The sequence below is a fragment of the Simochromis diagramma genome, unplaced genomic scaffold (assembly GCF_900408965.1).
Source record: "Simochromis diagramma unplaced genomic scaffold, fSimDia1.1 OVJJ01000159.1, whole genome shotgun sequence".
NCBI classification, from domain to species: Eukaryota; Metazoa; Chordata; class Actinopteri; order Cichliformes; family Cichlidae; genus Simochromis; species Simochromis diagramma.
This window is the reverse complement of record NW_024387197.1, coordinates 1,488,486-1,514,669: the sequence shown is the minus strand read 5'-3', so window position 1 is coordinate 1,514,669 and position 26,184 is coordinate 1,488,486. Positions and strand designations below refer to the sequence as shown.

The following is a 26,184-nucleotide window of genomic DNA, read 5'->3' as shown; positions in this document are numbered from 1 at the left end:
AGTATTCACCTGTTCCCGGATGCCTCCTAACCAAGATGTGGAGCAAAAAAGTGAAAGAAGCTCAATTACTTGCTGAATATATGTAGCCGTTTAAAGCATGTGTGTTATTGAATTATTTATAGGAATGGTGCTTGTCTATGTTTGTCATGTAATTTCAGCCTTTGAACCTATAACTACACACGACTAACTCATGGTTTGCTGACACTGGTATTACCACTGTAGGAGTGGAAATGTACAAAAAGTTTAAAGTATTTATGAATCAGGTTAAGTCTTTAGAATCAGAAAGACAGAATCAGAAAGTAATATTGCTTAGTTCCAAAATGCATTGTGTTTGTAAACCCACTGTGATAACAGTAGACTGACTGCACTTACTTTTCTTGAGAAAACTCAACTCCATGGTGGGTTTTTGTTTGTTTTGCTAATAATTAAAAAAAAAAAAGGGGGGGGGGCAATTTAGGCATTCATTGACTCACTGATTCATTCATCCCTTCATTTTGTACGCTATTACTCAGTGGTTTTCTTGTCTAACCCACTTGGTATCAAATTGGGCTGTATGTGGCCGTAAACTAAAATGAGTTTGACATCCGGCTCAAAATGCTAAAAGCCGTAATCAGTGTGTAATTTCAGTATCAGTCATGCCCTTTAATGTTACTCAATTTAACAGACAGAATGTACTCAGTATACTATTACATGGATAGCTTTAATTTGCTTCATCACGGTGTTAGTTCCGCCCTTCTATCCCCTCAAACTTGAGTCTGAGGTTCAAATCACAGCCAGTGGTTACCATGGCTACACAGCATTTGGTAATAATATGTCAGTGCATCTGGCATATTAGGCAGGCCAATACGTAATCATGCAATATACTGCATATCATGATTCTCTGTCATAAAGAGAAACCCTTGTATGCACAGATTTGGCTTATTTCATTGTTTAATACTTTAACATGTCCTTATCATTTATTTAATTATTTTTGAAATGTAATCTTTAAATATTACTAATTACTCTCTAAAAATATCTGCAGTTCTAACTTAATATCATTTTGTTTGCAGCAGGTTTTTTCTTCTTTCCTTTTTTTTTTTCTTTTCTAATTTCTAGTTTTTATTTGCACAGTGTTTTTTGTAGCATTTTATAATACTGTTGATGAATGGTATGACACTGAGTATTTATTTTTGTAACAAGTATTTTTATTTTTTATATATTACATTTAAATAAATTTAAATGGCATTAAATGAATGTCTACAGAAAAAAACCCTTTGCCTCATTGATGTGCCGTGCAATTTAGAAAATGACAGAAATACATGTACTGTAAAATTAGTGGGGGCTTTGTGGGTGAATGAATAAAGGTCTAAGTCAGAGCTTGAGATAAGTTACTCATCTATAGAATGAAGATGTGCAAAATAATACAGGAACAAAACTAAACTAAACTGAGAGGAGTTCTAACAAAATAAAAACAATGGACACCAACAGGATTGGAACAAAACATCCAACCTATAAGACAGAACAAGGTATATGTACCTGTGATATGTCTTGGACTCATCACACCAACAGAAACAATTTTGAAAGATCTCTTTGATCAGTGAAGGGGTGTGCCATCTTTCATCAAAAACCAGAGCGAGATCAAGTAGTCCCTGCTTCTCATCAAAATCCCACCTCTCTGACTCCAGTTCAAAGACCCCAGGGGAGCTTTGAACCCTCTGCTATGGGGATTGCAGCTGGTCATTATGTCAAAAAAGCCTGTCAATCATCTAAAAGCACATTTTTTTGTATGACAACTAAAACCGAAAGCATCTCCGCATCTGAACAATACCCTTTTTATGTCAGAAACACTTTTTTTCTCATAAAAACAAGGTTTGCATATATTGTTACCTACAATAAGCCACTGTGCCACAGTGTTTAAGCTGTGAAGCAAACAAGAATACCTCCATGTACCGGGAACCAAAGTACACATGCATGTTTTGTTGTGTTTGCTTGGATTCCATTCACAATAACAATGTTTGCCCACTTGATCTAACTAATGATGCTGGTGCTGGATTGTAAACACATTTCTATCACCTGATTTTATCTTTTGGGTCCAGTGGATGAAGAGTGGAAATTAAGAACAAAGGAACTGTTTTTGCGTATTCTGGTCCATGTTTTTGAAGTTTTACTGCAAGACATTAAAATTATGTCACACAAAACATAATGAGAGAAATGTTTCATTATGACCAGGGGCATGATGCCCACAGCTGTTTGGGACATCACTGCTACACCTTAATAACTGGTAGAGGTTCAGAAGAAAAAAATAAAAATAACTTGCACTGACAAACCTACTCCTTGGAGATGGGCTGGGAAACCAAAGACAGATGGATTAGCTCCATCTCTAATTTACACAGTCTGCCTTGTCCAACCTAAAATAAACAGCTTCTGAAAAAGAAATCTTAATGTCCATGACAACATCATCTCACGATTATTATTAGTAGCAGTATTATTATTACTACTACTAGTAGTAGTATTAGTAGAGTCAGTTCAGGTCACAATATCACAAAGAGATGTTTCCTTCTCAATTATTATTGAACAATGAAAAGACATGATATACATTTAATCCAAAGAACCCAGCCCCTCATCTGTCAAGGAAAAATGCTGATTTTAATGAGGGATATTTTAAAAACATGTGTTTGTCGTTCTTCTCTCAGCATGTGAACACTTATAAACTGCTTAATTACAGATCTTCTTGTTCTGCTCTTTACACAACAGAGATGCTGCCACAAAGCGAGAGAGACGTGTCTCTGTGTCATTTGAAGACTAGGTGTAGCTTTTTCCATAAAGATGAAGCCTTACAGGATCCCTGTTTCATTAATTGAGGATACTATTTTTTTTACAAAGGCCACAGAGTGAAAATCGCTGGAGTTTGTGCGCAGTCTGCATCTTTGCCCATGTTCTCCTTGTGCGTGTATGGGTCCGCCTCTCAGGCTCCATCCAACAGTCCAAGAGACATATTAAGATATATTAGGTTAACTGGAGATTTGAATTGCAGGTTGTGGCTCCAGCCCCTCTGCAACCCATTTGATGAGTAGTTGAGTAAATAAACAACCTAAATTTAAAATATGAATTCAGGTCATTAAAACAATAGCAACTGCCCAGTATATGCAGGTTCTAAGAGACAGAAATTGCTTCTGGATTGGGACAAGGTAAAGTGTAACATAATGGAAAATTACAAATAGATAAAGTACATTTGTACATGCAACTGCATGTATTGTATGCATTTTTCTTTAATACTGTTCATTATTTTACTTTATTTGGCCACCTCAGTTACTAATGTTAATTTAACATGCTATTAAACCCTAACCCTAACTATAATCAAAGTGCTCTAAAAACCATCATTCTAACTGGCAAAACAAATCAAAAACTATACATATTTTTGTATTTGGCTTACACTTTAAAGAGTTAACACTAATGTCTAGAATAACACATTTGAGGCTGCCAACTTCCTGTGTGTTTTGTGGAACAATAAAGTTAATTTACAAATGTACTTGTCTTTCCCTCTTTGTCCAAAAAGAGTGACTCCAAGCACAGTTTAACTACGGTGTTTGCACAAAGATAGCCTCAAAGCTATGACAGAAGCATCTCAACATGATCAGGTTTAGGCTGGGGACTGGAGGGAAACTCTAATGTAGTGGAGGAGGTATCACATCCATTAATCACGCTGCCTTCTGTAGCATGGAAACAGGAATATTAATAAGTGGCCTCATGTAAGCAACTCAGAGTAATGTGTTAGTGGACTTGTAGGTATTGCATGTAATCAAATGATTATGTACATTTGTGATGTTGCTATTTTAATACCTTTACCAGAACCAAAGTGATTAATGTGTGTCTTTATGTGGTCTTTAAGTTCTGTAGGATTATATATTAAATTATCTTTAAAGACCCGCTAAAATATAATATATAAGTCGATATATCAGTTCCAAAAACATTTTGGGTGCTGTGTAAAATGTAATTAAAAATAGCAGACAAACCTATTTTACTCAAAACAGTACATAGAAAAGATAACGTATGTTTAAGGTTCAGGCTGAAGGCTAGATATTCTTTTTGAGGATTTTCCGAGAGAAAGCAGAATTCATTGTTTCATCAATTTTGGCACGTCCACAAAGGCCTGAAGCAGGAAATCAGCCCCAGACCATCTCACTACCACCACCATGTTTGACTGTTCTTTTCATGAAATGTTGTTAGTTTTATGTATTGGGATGCAAACCTTTTTACCCACCGATAAGGTCAGTGTTCATAACTCAACACACTAAAGAGGCTGTGACCAGAGCAACATCTAAGTCCTTTTGTAACTTTTTGTTCTTGGAGCCATTTTGGGAACGTTCTGTTCCATGTTTTCTCCATTTGTAGAGTGGAGTCTGAAAACCTTACAAATGGCTTTGTAATCTTTTCCAGACTAATAGATTGTGTTTCTCATCTCTTCTTCAGTTTCTTTAGATTGTGGTTTAATGTGTTTCTTTTTCAGATCATTTTATTCTACTTCACTTTGTCAGACATCTTCTATTTAAGGGTTTCTTGATTCAACAGTTGTACATGTAATGGGGTCTCAGTGTGGCTTGTAAAATTGTACACAGCTTTCCAAAAATGTAGTTAATTACAGTTAATTCATAATTTAACAAATGAAAGCACTGCTTGCTTTGTTTAATCTGATGGAATGCCACTGCTTAAATGTGAATTCTTTGTACTAATCTAGCCCTTGTTAATTCATATCTTTATAAGACTCAAAACATTTCTAAGATAATCATGATCACGGCATGATTATCCCAATGGTTTTTGAAGCCTTAGTCATTAGTATATATTATTTTTTTTGGAACCACACGTGACCATATTTGGATGAGATTGTAGAATGCTTGGTTAGCAAGCTAGAACCATGAACTACTGTATATGGTTGTAAAGCACAGATTCGCATACGTGGTTATTAGTGCTAAGTGAAAGATTAAATAAAATAAATCAACATAAATAGTAAAATTTCACTCACTCAACACATATTCTTGGACAGTCTATACCACACAGAAAGTCATATTATTTGTCAGTTAATTTTATTCTGCCACAAACAAGGATCCTGTACTTTGATATGCAAAGCAGACAACTGTTAGCTATAGCTCCCCATGTTAGCACACCTACCAGTAAAAACAAAAAAAATAAAAATTCACCCACCGAGGTATTTTAATGTGGGAACCTGTGGAAGTAGACACTCTCGTGGTCTTTTTTTATTTAATGTGGAAATTACCACTTGATTCTACAGTCACAATAATATGGTTACCTTTGATATGTTGGACAACTAGAGAGCAGACACAAAGTTAGCCATTCTACTTTGTATTCTAATTTATACAGCAATATAGAACAAATAGCTGACAAAAACTGGCCTTAATACCAGACTAAGAATGAAAAGTGTAGCAGCAGGACCCCTGAGTGTATTGATCTCAGCAAGGGATTACTGCTTATGAATTCAGCTTTTTAGTTGTTAGGGGAAAGGTGTTATATGTTATTTGTAAAGGTTCCACAACCTTTTAATTCCGGAAGCAAGAATTTGAGATTTTTACTTCAACCTTTTGTTAACATAGCAGCTGTATGCTGTAGCCTCGAGGCAACAGCAAAAGCTTTTGGTATAGCGTCTCACTCTTATCTGTCAAATCCACTGATTAGCTTCCCTCCTGCTGGATGCTGGATGTTGATGTGGAATATGAACTGAGCTGGGCCAAATACCACCAAGTGAACTTTCCCTTGTACTTTTCCACTGTACACAAAACAACAAACAATTTGAAGTTCCAAATTTCATTTTGCCATTATCAAGCTCACAACAATTTCACAGCACAGCAATCACACTATAATGAACTTCCAGAAGCAATTAAAGGCTCTTTCTGTGGAGAGACCTTCATGAATACAAGAAAGACGGCTTTCTTGCAGCCTGTAATCACAGAGCATTCCAGCCGAGGTGTCACATTGGCTTTTGTTGTTTGCCAGAAATCCTTTCAGGAGGCCTCAGTCAGGTCTTCTAATCAACACGCTTCCGCTTGACAAAAGCTAATGGGACTTAATTGGTATGGCACGCCACTGCTTCCATCACACTTCAAATCACAACCTCGCCCGACACTTATATCATTTGAACATGTATTGGTGGCACACTTTGTTTAAACAGTATTCACACATTATTTTAAGGTTCCCAGCTGGTGTAGCCTGAGGGCCAGCATAGTTTCTGAGTGACTAGCCTTGGTCATGGCCTCTGTAAAGCACTTTGTGATTTTATCTTGAAAGGTGCTATATAAATAAAATTTTACTTTACTTACTTTACTAAATAAAATGACTTAACTAATCAGTTTAATTTTTGAACATATAAGCAGTAAAGTAAACACAGTGAATAATAAAAACGACTTTTAGGAATGATTAAACTCTTAGTCGGGGTATTTAGAACTGAACTGGGTGTACTGATGCTTCTGAAAATTCTTACATTTTCAAAGAATACCAGTTATTAAGCTTAATAAGAGGAACAAGACAATAAAGCAGATGCTCTCCAGAGATACATGCAGAGGGAAAAGTGTTACCCAAGGGGTACTCAACTAATTTAAAACTGCACTTGCATAAAGTGCAGAGGACTTGCAAGAGAAAGATTAAAAATAACAAATGAAAAAAATCAGTTTAGTCAGTAGAGACATACCTCTTAAAATTCACCAGGTCACCTTCACTTTTAGCCTTTTATGTGTAATTTTCATCTATTTTGCATACCCCAATTGAAAGCTTACAGAAGAGCTGTAAAACTAAACTGCGCCTAACAGATTTGATTTCAAAGGGACGTCATCTAGTTGCTGAAACTCTGCTAGTGTGGCATGTGGCTAAAACCTAACCTAACTATAATCCTACCTCCAAATGGTTTGATAGCAACCAAGTGGATGGTAAGAGTTTATAATATACATCAAGTATGAACATTCAGCATGGTAGAGTCTATGTAGAATCTTGGTGTTATGTAAGCGCATGCTTTGATTTTGCGAATCAAGTATTCTTTTATCAGCGTGTACTCTTCATCGTCTGGTATAGAATAAAACCCAAGATAGGCAGTCATATGCTTCAGTGATACAGTTATACAAAGACTGTAAAAATTAACCTATGCCAACACCTGAGACTACAATTGTGGAGGAAAGTGGAGGAAAACACATCTTCTACAGTTCAATTGAAAAAAAACCTTAGCTAATGTGTAGCTTACATGTAGGATTTACAGGTTACCGGCTCTGGTGCCTACTGTATAAAACAGTGATATTTTATGTCAGCAAAGAGGGGCACTATTGTACAAAATGGAAAAGCCATTTATTAGAAAGTCTAACCATTTATTAGGTTTGACTTGCTGAAAAAAGAGCACAGAGAGAGGCAAACTCTTTCTAGGGAGAGTAGTTACTAGGGAAGGAACATTGTCTTAATAAAGGAAACCATCCATCCATTCATTTTCTTCCACGTATCCTTTTGATTATTTTGCATATAGGCAGAGAAAAAAAGAACTACTGAAATCACAAATCTACTGCACAAAGTTGATGTGATGCCGTTTTTTATAACCTCCTGTTGGAAGTCAGTGCTGTTGAGCTGGCATTCACTCCTTCTAAAGGTGTTAAAACAATGTGGCAGAAATTTGGCAGCCTTTCTTCTGCTTGGTAGGAAACTCGCAGCAAACAAACATTCTTGTCTAAATGAAACGCTTTGTTGGCCCATCAGTCAATCTACCCAACCATTCTCCCTAAGAGTGATTTTGTTGTTGCTGCTGCAGTGAGATCACACTGCTTCTGACTTCGCTTCTAGCAAAAATCCTCTATAGTTCACCGAAAGAATCTCATTTCTGGTATAATAAAAATTGATTTTGTAAAACTGGGGTAAGCACTATTTTGGTTTAGGTTATTTTGGCAACTTTTTAGCATATTGTATATATTTAAGTCAGCTCTTGTTGTCTGGATGGCACACACTGGATACCGCATAGTTAAATAATTTTAGTTTGTTGAAAGTTCCTTTTCCTCAGTGAGTTTTTTTCATGTAAAATGTGAACTATTATAAACAACAAGAACAAATTCTAAGTTAGAACAGACACAGTTACTTTATGGAAAGGATTTCTCTACTTGTGTTGCAGAAAAGTTGCTTTTGTATGAAGATGGCACCTTAAACTTCTTTGCACCAGTTAGAATATAACTGGGTTTTCTTTGAAATTTGACTCACATGGTTTACATCCATTATGGTTAGAGTTTGCCCAAAGTTGGGCTTATGAATCAAAATTTGAAGTTAAATGTTTCAGTATCTTCACATATTTCTGTGTTCATTCCAAATTAAAGCTATTTGACTGTTTCCTTCTAAAATTTCTCCACCCAAGGGAACTGCAGTACAACACGGTGAACCAGCATCTACTCAATGGGCTCAAAGGAAGCACTTCCTAAATTAAAAATGAATCAAAAATGTAATTTAATAATCAAATGTGCATCAAACATGCAATTTAACTATTAATTTTCAATTTAGCTGCAGTCAAGGGGAACTGCTGCTGTAACACTATTTCAGAGTGTGCAATCATACCAGAAAAAGCATTTAAAAATGGGTCTTCTTCATTGCTGTGAGTGACGGCTCATGTGAAACTAGCTGAAATCAGGCTGATGTGGTACAGTATATAAACCTCCATCTAGTAATGCAAGGAGCTTAAAATAAGCACTTCACATATTGCTTGGCCCAGCTATGATTACTGAGGCTGTTCTGCTTTTGTTGCCTTAAATCATCTGAGGCCACACTGATATTTCTCTTGATGGTCTGCCTAAGCTGCTGTGGTCAGGACCTGAAGTCATTTTCATGACTGTCATGACTGCCAAGTCCACCAGAATGCCCCAGTTGGGATGCGAACCAAGAACCTTCTTAATTGAAATGGGTTTATGGTTTTAGCCAGTTAAGTTGGTTCAGGCATGTAACCAGGATGCCTCATGGATGAATTCTAGGTGTTTCTGGGAGACACTGCAGAGATTATATTGCCTCAGTGGACTTGAGGTTGTGGTTCCCCACATTACCAGCTAGAGGAGTTGGTTTGGCGAGAAGGTCTGAAAATATGGCAAAACTGATTTTTTAAAAGATGGTTTTGATCTTTGTTAGAATGATTGTTTAACATGGTCTCTGATGCCAGGATATGGGAGAACAAATGAATAAATATTAATATGAGATAATATGATTGCTTGAGACCAGGGTTACCAGTGAGTAGGTCAATGGCACTTTCCTCAGTGTCAGCAAAATTCAAGTAAACTTTCCTTCAGCATCATTTTAGTTGACATATATTTAGCTGAAATATCCATAGTAACTTTGTAATTTAGTTTACATAATCATGGTTGTAGTTGAGCTTTACTCATTTTTCTGAAATAGTCAAAATATGTTTATCTAGAGTTTAGTCAAGGCAAGGCAAGGTTTTAGTTTAAATTATGTTAGATTTTTTTGTTTCTACATTCTTTAATCATTTTGATGATTCGAACTAAATAAATGAAAGATATTTTAGACCGTGGAAAAAAAAAACTACTAAACTGGAACACCAGTGTTTGCTTTGACAGATGCTACAGATCTCTGCAGAGACCTTTAAAATGGAGAACTGTTTACGTATGCAATCATCTGACTTGAACACATCATCTAGTTTATCCATAATGTTTCTGGGGGAGACATAAAACAAGTTTTGTTTGTCAAATTTTGTTTTCATGTTTGCTGAATTTCCTTTGTGAAAAACAGGTATTCAAATAAAATTGTTTAATTTACAAGTTTATGTTACTTTTTAAACATTAAAACCAAGAGCTTTATGTGGAGGTGTATATCATTATTATTATTATTATTATTATTATTATTATTATCATCATCATCATCATCATGTGTGGAAGTATAAAAAGCTTTGTCTTACCAGTGTTGAGGTCCTTGTACTCGTGAGAGAAGTGCTCGTTCTGATGAACCCACTCCCCATTGCATTTGAAGAAGATCTGTAAGGCAGGCACAGCTCGACAGCGCAGCTTGATAGGGTTACTTTTGACAATGTAGGCATCCTCCGGCTCCTGGATGAAGTGGGGCAGGGTGCCCTGTACCGAAGGTACAGCATCTGGTTGAGCATCACCTGTGGCACCACCTATAACACAAAACCCTGGTTACTTCACCATCCTAGTTGTTTCTTTAAGGGGAAAAAATAAGAGCAGAACAGGTAGTCTGATGGAAACAAAGACATCATAGTTCTGGTATCAGGTGGATACACAATTTAGCAGTGAAAAGTGCATTTTATTTTACAAACAAGATGATAACAGCAACTACTTTCAGATTTAAAACGATTGCTCAGTGGACAGTGTTTTGAAATCGGCATTCATCAGAAGCTAACATATTGTAGAAAAGCAGAGTACACTCAGAGCACAATTCATCCCCCATCCGAGCAAAACTCTTCCTCTCAGAGCAATTTGCAGATGAATGAAATCAGAGCGGAACAAGTGGAGAGGAATTAGGAGGAGACTGATTACCCAAATTGTGGCTGTGGAGTCTGAATACATCTTATCTCAGCCACAAGGCCTGGATTTTAGTCGACACAAAAACAGCCTTTGTGCTGGCGCCAGCGTGCCCCTGTGTTTAACGACAATTCACGGCAGGTTACTCTGTTTTTTTCTCTTTCGTTTTGGTGGTGGGGAGCACAGTTGACAGTTCATTGATCTAAGCGCACTATTAGAATCATGGACTCTTACACGTCATATGTATTTTTTTTTTCCTTCAAAGAAAGGTTCTAGACTCACATTTTGTCATTTGGCCATCTCTTCTGGGTAAAGCACAGTGAGTTCTGTGGGCTGGGACAATGGGGAACAGGATGTTTGTGCTCCTGCCATCCCCGGGATCCTTCTCAGAATTACACCTCAGTCGAATCAAGACAGCTCCAGCTAAGCTATTCAGTGCCATAAAAGCCAATGAGAGCTATTATGCCCCCGCTATCAAATCCAATCCTGTCCCTTGAAATCGAATGTGCACTCTCACCACTTCTCTCAATCAATGTTGTCCTTGTTAAATGGGTAAATGAATGGATGCGGGTGTATAGAAGAGCCACACATAAAACAAACAGACAGGGAGGTGAATGACTGGAAATTATACAGTTTGCTGACATTTCTCAGTATAGTATGTCTCTATCACAATGCTACGACATGTACTTCCTGTAAGTAGTCATATCACCGTTATATCCTCAACACACCTTAAAATAATTACAGAAACAAGGGACATGATGATTTCAGATCCAATCACTGATCAGCTGGCATATTTATGTGATGTGTTAATCCATATTCAGTCATGGCCCTCAGATGTATTTAGTGCTGTAAAAGCTGGGAAATAATACAGAACTATGGGCATAACATTTACACATAAATCTTTTCTGATTTGTTTAACTGTAACATTCACTTTTAGAGTGTTTTCAATAACTTCTTAATTTGCCTTTTTTTTTTTTTTAATTTTCATGTAAAATTTTAATTCTGTATAAAGCTAGCTTTAAACACTTTCATGACGACGTAGGATCATTTTTAGCATGGTTAAGGTGGAGGGTGGTTTTTGAAAAAATAGTTGCTTTCAGGTCCATCTAAAAAATTAGAAAAACTTAATTAGAAAAATCTGGAAAAAAAAATCAAATTTTGCCCTTTAATGGAACTCACAAACTCAATATCTCAAATTATTGTAATATTGAATTATTGCTTTTCAAACAGTATAAATACCATGTATATTTCAGTCTAGTTCAGTACACACAGCCACAGCCATGGGAAAGACTGCTGACTTTACAGTTGTTCAGATGATGATCACTGACACCTTCCACAATGAGGGTGAGCCCGAGAAGGCCTTTACTAAAAAGGCTGGCTGTTTGCAAAGTGCCACAGTATACTAACGTAAACCTGACTGGAAGAGAAAATGAAAAGAACCAGAAAAGAACTGGACTGTGGCTCAGTATTCCAAAGTCCTCTTTATTTGGAAATTAGTGACTACAAGTCTGGAGAATAAATGGAGAAGCACATAATCCAAGGTGTTTGAAGTCCAGTGTGCAGTCTGTAATGATTCCCATGCCATCTGCTGGTGTTGGCTGATCCAATGTATGTTATCAGGCCAAAAGTCAATGCAGCCATCTACCAGGAGCATTTCATGTTTCCATCTGTCGACATGCTTTATGGAGATGCGACTTTGCTTTTCCAACAGGATTTAGCAAAAACTGAACCAAATGCTTTTCTGACCATGATATTACTGTGCTTAATCGGCCAGCCAATATGCCTGACCTGAACCTCATACATACTCTATCAGGCATTCTCAAAAGGAAGATGAGAAACACCTGACCCAAATATACAGACAAGCTCAATCTTACACAGGTGTTCAACTAATAGTAAACTACAAAGAATGACATCAAAAAAGAAAGTGAAAAAATGAAATAGTAAAAATAACTCATAAGAAAACTTACATAAAAAATATCCCATCATGGTCAAATACTTCCATTTTGTCACAATACAGTTACAAAAAAAACACGATGCCACAGGGTCCTGCACGAGCACTGATGTGAGAAGAGTTAAGAGTGTGGCCTGTCTCTCACTGCTAGACCCAGTGCATCATTGCACTAAAGCCAGAGGGTATCACAAGCAGCTTTGACAGAACACAAGTATTTAATGTCCTGGGACAGAGAACGGGCTATAATGCCAGTATATTAATATATTGTAATGGAGTATCGCTGTGTTTTGCAGTGTTAAAGTGAGATGCCACAGGAATATTCAGGATCTTTTTTTTGTATTTTGCTTCTGAGCTCATTTTTGCAGTGTAAATCAAACCGTACTGACATTTTATTACGTGAATCCCCAGTGTGATAACTGTCCTTAAAATAGTTCATGCTTAAATTCAAAAGACTGAAAAGAAATAACTGTGAACACGTTTTATATTTTTGAATTAATTGTAATATTTTCCTACAGTTTAGCCAAACGCAATTACTAATGAAAATTGATAGAAAAGACTTATATACAACTCAATGTGTAACATTTAACCCTGTGATATTTCATCTTAGGCTATGTCTACACGTACATGGGTATTTGTGAAAACTGAGATTTTCCTTTTTTTTTTTTTAAATCCCGTCCACACGTAAACGCAAAAACGAAGGAAAACGCTGCTAGGAACATGCCAAAGCAACAGGTAGCGATATATTCCTAACAGTGTAGGAATGTTGGCCAATCAGAAGTCTAGAAGCCTGGGTGGGAAAGAGTAAACAAAGATGGCGCATAGAAGCAGAAAGGAGTCTTGTGTGGAGGGACAGTAACTGTGTGTGTATATGTAAGCATTGAAAAACTACAGAGAGTAAAACTAACAGTAACAGTATTTTGTCTAAGTTAGGGTGACCAACTGGACATGTCCACTTTTCACGTTCTGTTCGGGGTGTCCAAGATTGATGAAAATGTCTGGTTTTTTCTATAGGCCTACAGAGGAACCATAGTTTTCAGTTTTATTTGTCATATGCAAGTTAGCACAGGGTCAACATTGCAATGAAATGTGTTTGACGAGCAGCAGTCACTCAGCAGCATGGTACAGTAGAAGAAAATATAATAAAATATAATAAAATAAAATAAAATAATAAAAAAAAATGGTAAAGAGCAAAATATTAGAGAGACGTGGTAAAAGAGAAAAGATGACTAACTATATATGTATCTATAAATATAAATATATGTACACTAGTGATTAAATAAGAAAATCTTGAAAAGAAATATGACGGGAGGGCAGATGGGATATTGCACAGGAACGAGCAGTAGAAAATTACAGTATTGCACTTTTTAAATATAAATATCAATAACAATAAAGTGGAGTGACCAGTGCAGTGCATATGTGTAGGGATGGGTACCGGTTTCGCACCGGTTCTGACATAAACGGTAGTAACCAGACCGAAAAGCAGCGCACATTTCGGTGCTTTATTTCGGTGCTCCCCCCCCAGAGATGTCATACACTTTAGATTCTAGCCAATCATTTTACGTTTCCGAGGATAGTAGGCGGGTCCAGGTACGTACGCTCTTTTAGAGCAGAGCTACAGATTAAAAATGCCCAAGGCCAAGCGGTCAAAAGTCTGGCTGTACTTAACAGCAAAAGATGCAAACTCAGCAGCCTGCAACAAGTGCTTTAAGCTGATACTGTGATACTGTGCAAAGGAGGTAACTCCTCGAATCTGATGAAACACCTGGTGACGCATGGCGTTTTTTTAAAAGCCGAGAAATGCGCCGTATTTGATAGCTTGCTGCGAGACCTCACAACGTGCACATCTACTGTGGGTGGGTTGCCTGTTATCGGACCTGGAGTTAGCAACATCTCCCAAAAACCCGAAGAGGAGAGTCCTGGCCCCTAGCCCTGCCAGTGTAGCAGAAATGATGATGATGATGATGATGGCAGCAGCAGCAGCCGTTCTTCTCTGCGTGAGTAGCTTAATGTTGTTCGTGTGTAATTTACATTGAGTAGGCTAATCACGTTATTACATTAATGCATGTAAGGTGAACTAGCAAACACCGCCGTAGTTACATGTGGCTGTCTTCTTATTTGATGGCAGATGCTCCCTTCACCCTGGCCAAAAAGGCTAAAATGACCAAAGAAAAATTGGAAAACAGCTAAACATGAGAGGTTTATAGACAAAGTTTGTGTTTTTTCCATTGATTAAGCACTGCTTCCAGCCAAGAGTGATACCATATATGCCCTATAGCTGCAGAAAAGGCTAACATTGTTATCTTTTTACAAAAAACCAGCTGAACATGAGAGGTTTTTGGACCAATTTTGTGTTCTCCATTCTTTAAGCACCGGCACCGTTTCAAAAGTACCGGTTTGGTGCTGGTATCGGATAAAACCTAAACGATACCCACCCCTACAGTACATATGTGTGATGTCATCCCGAGCTGATGCTTTGTGAGCGCTTCTTCTGCGCTCACAGATCGGACAGACAGCGCGCAGCAGTGCGCCTGATGATTTTTAAAAGACGTCAAAGTGCAAGTGGAGCTTTTCAGATAAACTGCAAAATAAATTTCCCTCGTACGGTCCCAGTAATTTTTCTTATAAAGATGAGGCCTTATTTCTGTACCGTTATATAATTCCAGAGGTTTTTGAGTAATTTTTTTTGCCCTTGTTGACTTGTAAAAGCCTATATGACGTTTTTGTTTCACCATTCATTAACCGCACAGAGAAGGCATTGTTTAAATGTGTTAAACATTTCTTTAAGCAAACAGTATTATTCTTCATGTTCTTCATGAATGGGCCAAGTGTCCTCTTTTTTGGAAATCAAAATATGGTCACCCTAGTCTAAGTCCACCATTGTAGAAATCCATTTCACTGAAACAAGTGCACAGTGTGATGTCAAAAAAGGCGCACACCTTTGACGCTGCGTTTTCTCCATTTTCCTCGTCCACACGTAAATGCAAAAATTGAGTTTTTGAAAATCAACACCCTGGCAGGAGTTTTAAAAAATCTCAGTTTTCAGTGACCGAAAATGGCGTTTATGCGTTTGCACTTTTGCAAACGCATAGAAAAATCTGCGTTTTCAAAAATAGCCGGATATGTGTGGACGTAGCCTTAGTCATCTTTGGTGATAGCCCATGGAGCTAACAAATATATGTTATCGGAATATAAAAGTCATTTCTTAAAAACAGGAGACAAAGACAGTGTTTATTCTAACAGACATATATCAAAAACTACATGTTTCTTTGCTTATCTTCAGAACATAGTTAGGACCTAAGGCTGGGGTTTTCAATAGTGATAACCTAGACCTCACAGGGTTAAAGCATCCAATTCAAGTCAAACCACTTTCCTTTCCTAAACCTACCCAAGAATATATTAATAACCTTGTAACTGGAAATATACTTTTGTCATGTCCAGTTTAAAATAAATACATAAGTAATTAATAGTGATGGCCAAAGATGCCAAACTTAAAGCATCAAGGGATGATGCTTTCATAGCATATTTTTCTTTATAGTCATGCAAATAGACTGTGCTTTAAAATGACTTGGAAGTGTATGGCCAGGTCTGCCTTTGTAATGAAAAACATGAAAGAATCAACACAAGCAATTTTCCCCATAATCACTGACTGACAGGATGAAAATATTCATGCAGGACTACTTTCAGATCGAGATTAGATTATTTCTTGTGGCTATGTACTGGTGGAATGACAAAGAAAAAACTGGATGATGCATCTGTAGGAAATCAATTTAGCATAATTGTGCAGTGAAACTCAACCCAGTGCACATTTCATAGAAAATGGAAACTTCTTTATGTTTAATTCTCCTCCAAACTGCTTTTATATACATTGACTTTAAAACATTATTTGCATATCCCTGTCATACATGAATTTATAGACCAAACAACAAAGAAAAAACACTATACCAGAACAAAGCCATACTGCAACGAACCCCTGATGTTTGAAAAGCTCAGTCAGAGCACCAATTTGAGATTAAGTTTTTCTCTCAGAGGGATATCAGTCATTCTTTGTCCATATAGCATATGACAACATGTGGAGGCAAGCTATTACACGAGCTGACACAAGCTGGTTTCCACAGACATCTTCTTTTTCTATCACGGAGCAAGTTATTATAACACTTTGGTGGTAATTATCCTTTTCATCTTTAGGCAAACTGTTAGATTTTTAAATGAATACTTTGCCTGACGTAGTGTGATTCTATTTTTTTTTTTGACACCTGCCAATGACAGTGCCTTCAAAAGAACAATCAAGACACTGACTAACTGTGGAGGCCTACCCTCAAATGGGTAATTTTTTCTTTTTTGGGGGCTGAGAATTTATTATTTTGTAAAAATACAAAAGAAAAAGAAATCTGTTAAATGAGCATCTGGTCTTGCATTATCATTATCAGTTTATAACTATGAAATCTCAATAATAAATCAAAGAATCTCATAGAAAATGTCATACTGCTCTAGCAGTATGACAATCTCCATCTCTTATTAACAGGGTAAATCATCAATAAGGCTAATAAGGCTTTTTTTTCTTTCACAGGAACAGAACAAAAACATTAATATATAACATGAAATAATGTTACCTGTTCAGAAATACATACATACATGGTAGTTGGGTAACAAGGTAGAAAAAACAAGGTCATAATATGTAAATAGCAAGTTATTACCACTCAAATGCCAAAGTAATAGTCAAGTAATATTTGCATCAACAGTAGTTATACCAGACTTATATTACCTTGAAATTTATGAAGCAGCAAGCAAGTATTACTGTTATTCGTAGCATTACGATAACTATGAAACTAATCCTACCTTCTGTCCCCACCATTTTAGTATAGTATAAATAAGTGGTATGCTTACAAGTGGTGTGGCTAAATAATGGCAACTATTAACTCGAATGCAATTTTGAGAAAAATAACCCTGTGAACAGGAAGGTGACTCGTTTAAGAGGATGATTACAGCAGCAGCCAAGAAAACAATGTGTGCATAATGTCCCCTCTCTGATTCATATTATTTTTCTCAATTTTTGGAACTTAAACTGAGGAATTACATAATCTTAAAAGATTCGCAGCATCAATCAAGAAGGCCTTTGTTAGATTTTCAACATTTTGCATTTTGGAGGAGGGTTTCTTTCAGTTATATCTACCTCAGCAAATATGCATAGAAAATTAAAGATAGAATTTAGAAAGTTCCAGTTTCTTAACTTTTATTCAGATGTTTCTAAACAGATTTAGTCTTTAACAACATTAAACAGTTAAAAATGATGGCAGTACTGTGATGGTCTGTTGCTATTTTACTGCTTCAGAACCTGAACAACCTCTCATAACTGATGAAACAGTGAATTGTGCTGAAATTCATCAGCACAATTCTTGAGCTTCATGCCATGAAGCTCAAGCACAGGAGCATGATCCATAACACACCAGCAAACACAACTCTGAATGACTAAAATGCAATAAAATGACGATTACTATACTTTATACGCAAAAAATCTTTTGTGTTTTGCAACAGCATAACAGCATATATCTGGAACACAAACCCTTCTGATCATATCACGTCTTTTGCAAATTCAACAATTCCTCCTTGGCCTTACAGTCCAACTTATGCAATAGCAGAATTTTCAGTATTTAAAATATAGCACAAATGTATATCTTTTTGCTATTTGACAAAAAAAAATCTTTGTTTTTGTCACAAATTGTTAAATGTTGACTCTGTTTTAAAAGACAAAAGAAATAAATCCCAAAGTCCAAACTTTTGTCAGACCCTATATTCATCCCAAGCTCCCCCCTAAGTGGATGTAGTGGCTCCATAATTTGATTGACTCAAAATTGTATCAAAAGCTTCTTAAATTCTAACAAAAAATAAAAAAATAAATCTATGACTAGTTGTACAAGTCCGATTTCAGCTGACTTATAAAGCCAACAATAATCTGTCCACATGAGAGAAAACTCATTTTAGGGGTTACAAGCCAAAGATGCTGAGAACCACACTGCCACGGCCTTCACATTCATTGAATCTGACGCAAGTTGGACACATGCAACACATTTTTGTATGATGTGTTGCACAGCAAGTCATACATCAAAAGATAGAATGGGGAAATTATCTTAGGAGAGTGCTGATCATTCCTTCAGTAGAGTACTTAGACAGAGAATCACTGATTTTGTTTTTTTGTAAATGGTGTCTACATGGGTTACAAGCTAACCACATCTATTTTTAATGAGTCTTGAAAGAATTCCAGATTTTGTCAATGTATTTCTCATTTTAAGATTTCAAAAAGGTTTGATTTTTTTGTTAGTCTGTACAATTACTAATATGAATTCTAAATCTTGCATTCATTAGACAGGCATCATCAGTAACCACTGTTATGGAAAGTTATTTTTTATTACAAATCTCTTCTTTGACTGTTAATTATTGATGATGAATGTAGAAAAATGCTGCCCAGAAATAAAGAAACAAGCTTTTATTAATTTTACACATAATAAAACTGAAACTGATTGAGAAACAGTGGCCCGGCATGATTTAAGTACCATGATAACACATGTAATGGTTAAGGCATGTAACCCTCCTCCATCCACCACCTCCCTTGCCACTGAGCAGCCGTGCTCTAATCAGCTAATTGCTGCTATGATGAATAAAAATAGTATGACACTGGAGAGCCCAGCCATGCTACTTCTTTGATTTTTTTCTTTCTTTCTTTTCTTCCTTTTTTTTTCACACTGCACAGCAACTAATGATGTGCCGTGTCCTTTTCTCTTAATGTTTAAACATTAACACATTCAAAGGTAGCAGATAATTGGAACAAGGTGACAATCCACGCTCCATAAACCAGGAGCCGCGGTGTTGGCCGCTCCACCCATGATGGATGCTCATAAATATCAACCTTAATGAAGGAAATGACTGCGACGCCAATAAGTCACTTATTTCCTCATTATGCTGGTTAATTTTAACACTGCCTCTAAAACGCTCCCTCACCCTGTTTGTTGCCAGTCACAGGTTTCCACCTGACTTGGCATGGGACTCAGTGCAGTGGACCTGCAGCTGATAAATGCCCCGGGTATCAATCTGCATACAGAGATGCAGACAAAATGGCACCAGGACTGCTGGCACACACTGCCTGACAATGCCTCAGAGCCAGGGGACCGTGTTGAACAAAAACAGATTCAAATCACCAATCTCTCAGAAACATGCAATCAGTGGTACATGCTGGGAAGGCCTGAGACAGGACAGTATGTAATGGTGTAGTGAACAGACATGGAGCAAAAGAAGAGCAGTTTTGGATTTGTACGACAATGACTACTAAACTTTTTTTTAATGGAAACAATGCTATGATCATCACATACCAAATCACAAACAACATTAGCTGTTTTAAAACTACAACTTCGAGAGAATCATGCTGGGGTGACTTCCACAGTTGTCTGTTCTTACTTGTGGCACACAGCAGATGTGTTCGCAGTAGTAGAAATACCCCTGTTCTCACAGGACGATGACAAAACATCACACAACTCCAGCTTGCTGGCACTGGATATAACAGAAAATTATTTGAGCCATTCATACATCAGCATAGTCCAAAATCATATGGTTAAAGACTGGCTCACGTCCCATCCAACTGCTTCAGACATCTGTGTTCCTACATGAGCCTCTGTCGGGCAAGTTCTTGAACAGTTCATGTTATGCCTATATTATAGTTCCTTCACTGGGCCAGCCCAGTGAAGGAACAATGGGCTGACCCAGTGAAGGAAGCCCATTGTGGAGACTCTTTCAATGATGAGGATGTACACATCCTGCACAGGGAGGAACGCTGGTTTGAGCGCGGAGTCAAGGAGGCCATTTACGTGAAAAGGGAAAGACCATCTCTGAATCGAGGAGGGGGCCTAAGGGTACATCTTTCGCCATCTTACAATGCTGTGATTGCAGCCATTCCCCAACACTCTGTGAATGGTACTCATGGCCATTGATCAGTGGGTTTTGGTCAATGGTTGTTGATCAATGGTCATGAGAATTTGCATAATTAAGATTAAGGAGCTGACCTCCCCAGCCCATTGTTCCTTCAGTGGGCTGGTTTCAGTCATTATGCAAATGTACTGTCAGCTGAGATTGAAGAAGTCACTTGGATGAGTGACGAAACGTTTCTCCCACAAAATGCTACGTCCAGATGAACAGAATCAACTTTTAGAGAATTACGATATAGATTTTTAATTTTTTTTACCTCTCTACACAACATTGGAACTTAGCTATGGCTAAGGTTGATGTCATCACCAATGATGACAGAATGTGGAGGTGAAAGTCTTTGCAATTTTTCACAATGTGATTAATTTAACTTGTTGTTGCAATATGATAATATGATTCATAATGAATCAGAATAAACACTAAGGGGACAGTTTAAGGCTTTGCATTCAGTTCACTGCGTGCCATACATGTACATACACTGAACAAGGCTGCTGACAAAACTGACAAACAGAAACTTTGTTGAACTTTGTTGCAATGTCCTAGTGTTACACACATCATCTGAAAGAAACTTTACAATGTGATGGAGTTGGTTGGCTTGTTTGTTTTTGTGGAGTTTGCTGCTTCACTCCACTGCACTCCATCACACCATGTGTGTATGAAGTTTTAACTCTCTACTTTACCTTGGTCTTGTCACTGGATTGACAGCCACCTTTAGTATCAGTTGGAAACTGTACTAAAACAGACCTAGAAAGAGAAGAATTCCTGAAAAATCAAGCTGACAGCACTTATGCTTTTCCTTCTTGGGCCTCCTGCCTGTGTTGGACATCACTATCTCACGCAGCGGCTCCACAGCCCTAGTCCTTTGAAATCACACATTCTTCCATGCACATCCATGAGATCACTAGGGACTTCTCATTCTTTCTTTTTTTCTTTTTTTTTGCAAGAAAAAAAGTAGGAGGGCAAGCATGAGGAGTGTCAGCAGTGTGGGTATCAGGCTTTACATGGTGAGCACCCTCTCAGCCTTTCAGCAGGAGTCCAACTCATTTGAAAGGCAGGGAGTCAGGAGATGTCAGACTAATCCTTGACACTAAAGGAGAAAGAGGGGCTGAACAAAAAAATGCGGGAAAAGGCTTAGCACACGGCAGGACTGAGAGACCGCTGAGTGAACTCCAGAACATAGGCGCCTAAGACACTGAAAGGACAGCGGCCCGGTCGAAAAACGATCCAAAACTCACATACACCCATTTATAATACTTTGGGACAAATTCACTCTCACTCTAACCTCAACATGAGCCCTAAGACGAATCTGTCTGCCTTTTCCTAAAACATTTTGAGGATAAATATGTGGTTTTGATTTATTCCAGCACAGTATGAAAGTCAACAGAAATGCTTGAGATAAAAGTATAATCTATCAAAGCACATTTATATTTTTCATGAAAGCGAGTACATGTATGATTCCATAATAACGTGGTTGTGAGCAGCCATACTCCCATACTTATGCATTCAAGTAACTGTATGAAGCTATATTTTTAGAAAGGAGTTGAGTGAAAACAGCAAACCTTGCAAGAGAATCATCCCATTTATTTTTAATTATTGCTTTGTTTTCTAGCTTTATTCTTTGATGTATAACATTGTTCATTAGCGATCTCTCATGGCTCCTTCATTCAACTGACTGATCATTGTTATGTCTAAATTCACTGCTATAACACAATGCGGAAAACTGGTAAAACAAATCTCTCCCAAATTCTAAAACAAATCTAAATATGATACAATAAGGAGATTAAATGTAAACTGACTGCATGTATTGTGGTATGGGTTTGATGGTAAAGATTATCTCTATTTGTCCTTGTGGCACTAAGGCTGAAACAGATGTTAGAGACAATGTTACGCTCCCATAAGTGGTGCAGAGGGCGGTCAGGATCCATTAATTATCCACCACCATTCACCACAGCCACAGTCCTTTGGATGACCTGTGTGTCTGGAAGACCACGGAAGACAACTAAAGTAGATGATTGCAGAATTCTTCCTTAGGTTAAAGAAGAAAAAAAACAAGCCTTGACAACATCTATCCAAGTCGAGAACAGTGTGCAGGGTGTATTTGTCATCGGTCAAACATGCTGAGACCAATGTTGTGGCATTGGCATATTGGGCTGCCAATGGAACTGCGTTATTAGGGCTTATTAATAAGGTGACTTCTGAAAGAAGCAGCAGGATGAACTCTGAAGCGTACAGAGCTATACTCTCTGCTTAGATTCAGCCAAATGCTGCAAAACTTAGTGGAAACTGCCTCACAATGCAAATGAAGAATGAGCGAGTGTGTACTTTAAAAGCAACCCAGGAAAGAGGGGAACATGGCATCTTTTGCTGCCCATGGGTTCCAGACTTCAGGCAGTCATTCACTGTTACTTAGATACAATGATGTACAGAAGCCACCCCTCATTTCTTATATTTTGCTTTTGATTCAGTTCAGCTAAATACTTTGTCCCACAAGGAGAAATTAGTTTAACGACAGGGACAACAAGGGCAACTTACATGGGCACACATACCCAATGAGATAAGGATTTCATAAGAAAAAAAATTGTCTGAATAAATATAAATAAAAACAATAAAATGGCAATAAAAATAACAACAACAGCAGCTATTTGCTGTCAAGGAGCAGGGTTGCAAGGAGAAAGAATTTCTTGAAATTTTTAAAAGTGGTCCTAAGCAAAAGTTCTCCAGGCTTTCTGAAGGCCTTTCAAAGCTTTGTCAGGGCGGTTTTAAATACACTTCTCATATGTATAATTAAAGTTGTCCGTCCAATAACCTTGCTGGGTTTGAATTCAAGCTGAAAGTCACATCTTGATTGTTTGAGGTAAAATCCACTATGGTGGTTTTCAGAGGCCAAAATCCCAAAAAAAAAAAAAAATGTTGTTGAGCATTGAGTTGTCAGTAACATTTGGGATCACTTCTGCCCCATCATCAGTGTCAAACAAATCAAAATAATGACTGGCAAAAACAGATTTTGTGATGTAAATCACCAGCAACTATACCCTAAAACATGATGAATAATTACACTTCATGAGAGTTGCCAAAAAATCCAAAGTTATACAGTATGTCACTCAATAACACCAGTTGACACAACAGCAAGCAACTGAGCAGCGAGGTGTGCACTGGTAATTAACACTAAAAGAGGTGTTGGTGTTAGAATCTTCAGCCTGAGTTTGATCAAGAGTTGTAAAAGCATCAAGAATGATCATGAAGTTGTTCTAGCAGCAAGTATCGAGCACAAAAGTGTGAGTAAGTTGTGCTGACAGAAACAATGATGAAAGTACCATTGTGGGTGAAAGCACAGAAATGATGCTCTGTGAATTTATTTACCTTGAGTGGATCAAGTAAATCTTCATTATTACAATTCCAACAATGCTTATTGTAATAAATGTAGAGTGGGACAATGTTATAACAACTACAACATTAGTCTCTTTAACGGACTCTGACATCATTGTTTTCAGGCCCCCTCATCTTCATGTTGCTTCAGTCTTCAAACTTTCCTTTTTGCTAAAGCATATAGTTAGGGCTGGATCAGGTGACCCTGAATCCTCCCTTAGTTATGCTGCAACAGCTGTAGGCTGCTGAGTATTTCTTCTTCAGTCACCTTTCTCATTCACCATGTGTTAATAGACCTCTCTGCATTGAATTATACCTGTTATTAATCTCTGGCTCTCTTCCACAGCATGTCTTTATCCTGTATTCCTTCTCTCTCCCCAACCGGTCGCAGCAGATGGCCCCGCCCCTCCCTGAGCCTGGTTCTGCCAGAGGTTTCTTCCTGTTAAAAGGGAGTTTTTCCTTCCCACTGTCGCCAAAGTGCTTGCTCATAGGGGGTCATTTGATTGTTTGGTTTTTCTCTGTATGTATTATTGTAGAGTCTACCTTACAATAAAAAGCACTTTAAGGTAACTGGTGTGTTGATTTGGCCCTGTATAAATAAAATTGAATTGAATTGAGCTGAACTGAGTTCAGGCTTGTGGGTATTTTTTTTTTTTTTTTTTACACACAGCTCATTTAAGGTCCTACCACACCACTTTAATCAGGTCAAATTCTGAACCATACCAACACCTTGACTCTTTTCTCCTTCAGCCTTTTTTTGTAGATTTGCTGCTGTGGTTGGTATCATTGTGATGCTGTATCTCCCAATTTCAGTCAAGGTTTAGCTTCACATTTGAGTCTAGAAAATTTTGGTATATAGAGGAGCTCGTGGTCGACCCAGTAACTACAAGATACTTAGGCCCCAGTAGCTGACAAACAAGCCCAATTCATCACCCTTTCACCAGCGTCCTTGACAGTTGGTATGGGTGTTTGGTTTTTGTCAAATATGGTACTGTCCACTGTGGGCCACACTTTTCAACTTTGCTCTCTCTCTGCTCTCTCTTCAAGAACATTGTTCCAGAAATCTGGTGGTTTGTTCAGCTGCAACTTTGCAAAATTAAGCCATACTGCCATCTTCTTTTTAGAGGGGAGATGATTTCATCTAGAAGTCTTTGCAATAAAGTCATACTTGTTCAGACTTTTCCTAATTATACTTGATGGAAATTTAATATTTAACATGCTAAAGGAGGCCTTTAGCGTCTGAAATGTAGCTCTAGAGTGTTTTGCAGTTTCTTTGAGCGAAGCACGATCAGATCTTGGGATGAATTTGCTGGAATGTCCACTCTTGAGACAACTGACAAAGTGTTAAGACACACCCGAATTCTACAGATGAGCAAATTGTCAAAACTGCTTCTCAGTTTAAGATGCTAACACTCGCTGATGATCAAGCACATTTAATTAGCCGCTCCAGGCTGCTACTTACCTTCTCAGTTCCTGTGGAAGCAGCAATCATGCACTTAGTTGTAAACTTTTTATTTCACACGACTGCAGTGACACAGCACTGAATGCAGCTAAAACACCTATTAAACCACTTTACTATCTTTACAATGTATACCTGTATACATTGTATACTCATTGTATACATCTGTATCCCTACGCACACTGCACAGAGTATTTAAGAGGGGTCATCTAATCACAAATATCATGACACAACAGGTTTGGGAAAAAGTGTCATAACAACTAATCTGAACCTGTAACAAGCAGCCTTAGACTCTTTTTATTTAACATTTATTTAGCAGCACTTTTTCATAAAACTGACTCTTGGGCTCAGTTATTGATTTCTGTGGTTTCTTTTATTTATGTTTTCTTTATTTTATGATGAAATCGGATTTGTTTGAATCCTTTGGCCTCCTGACAGTGAAATGAGCCAGTTAAAATTTTACTTTTTGGTTCAGTGCCATAAAACTTTAAGCCCTTTAGGAGACTTTTTCAGGAAAATGACACTATAAAAATGGACACAGTCATCAGTTTACAAACAAAATGGGAAGTTAATGACCTTAATTAATCTTAGCCATAAAAACAAGCCCCAGTCCTAATAATGTTCCTTAAGAATTGTTGGTTGTTTTTCTACCTATCTATTATTAAAAATCCAAAATGTCATTATCTAAGTACAACAAGCCAATAAACAGTCAATAAACAGGATGTACAAGGTCATTTTTTTTATGCACACAAGAAAGCAGATTTGAAAAAAAAAAAACTTAAAGCAGCAAACATTTGAGTTTTGTTCTTCTTTCATGTGTAAGGTGGTCTATCAAAGCTAGGTTGATCTGATATCCTCGTGTTGGTGTTGTTCCCAGATCATCATACTAAATGTTGTTCCAGGATCAACATTGCAAGTGACCAATCAGAATGTTGTGACGTCATACTTTTGCG

General features: G+C 37.4%; 1 protein-coding gene across 2 annotated transcripts in view; it reads right to left on the bottom strand.

Annotated features, from left to right (window-relative positions):
- Nucleotides 1–26,184, bottom strand: part of unc5db (unc-5 netrin receptor Db) — a 279,454-nt gene that overhangs the window by 169,954 nt on the left and 83,316 nt on the right. For both annotated transcript variants that reach the window (XM_040050206.1, XM_040050207.1), the window contains exon 2: nucleotides 9,905–10,123. In XM_040050206.1, coding sequence (XP_039906140.1) covers nucleotides 9,905–10,123 — 219 coding nt within the window. The remainder of the gene's footprint in view (nucleotides 1–9,904; nucleotides 10,124–26,184) is intronic.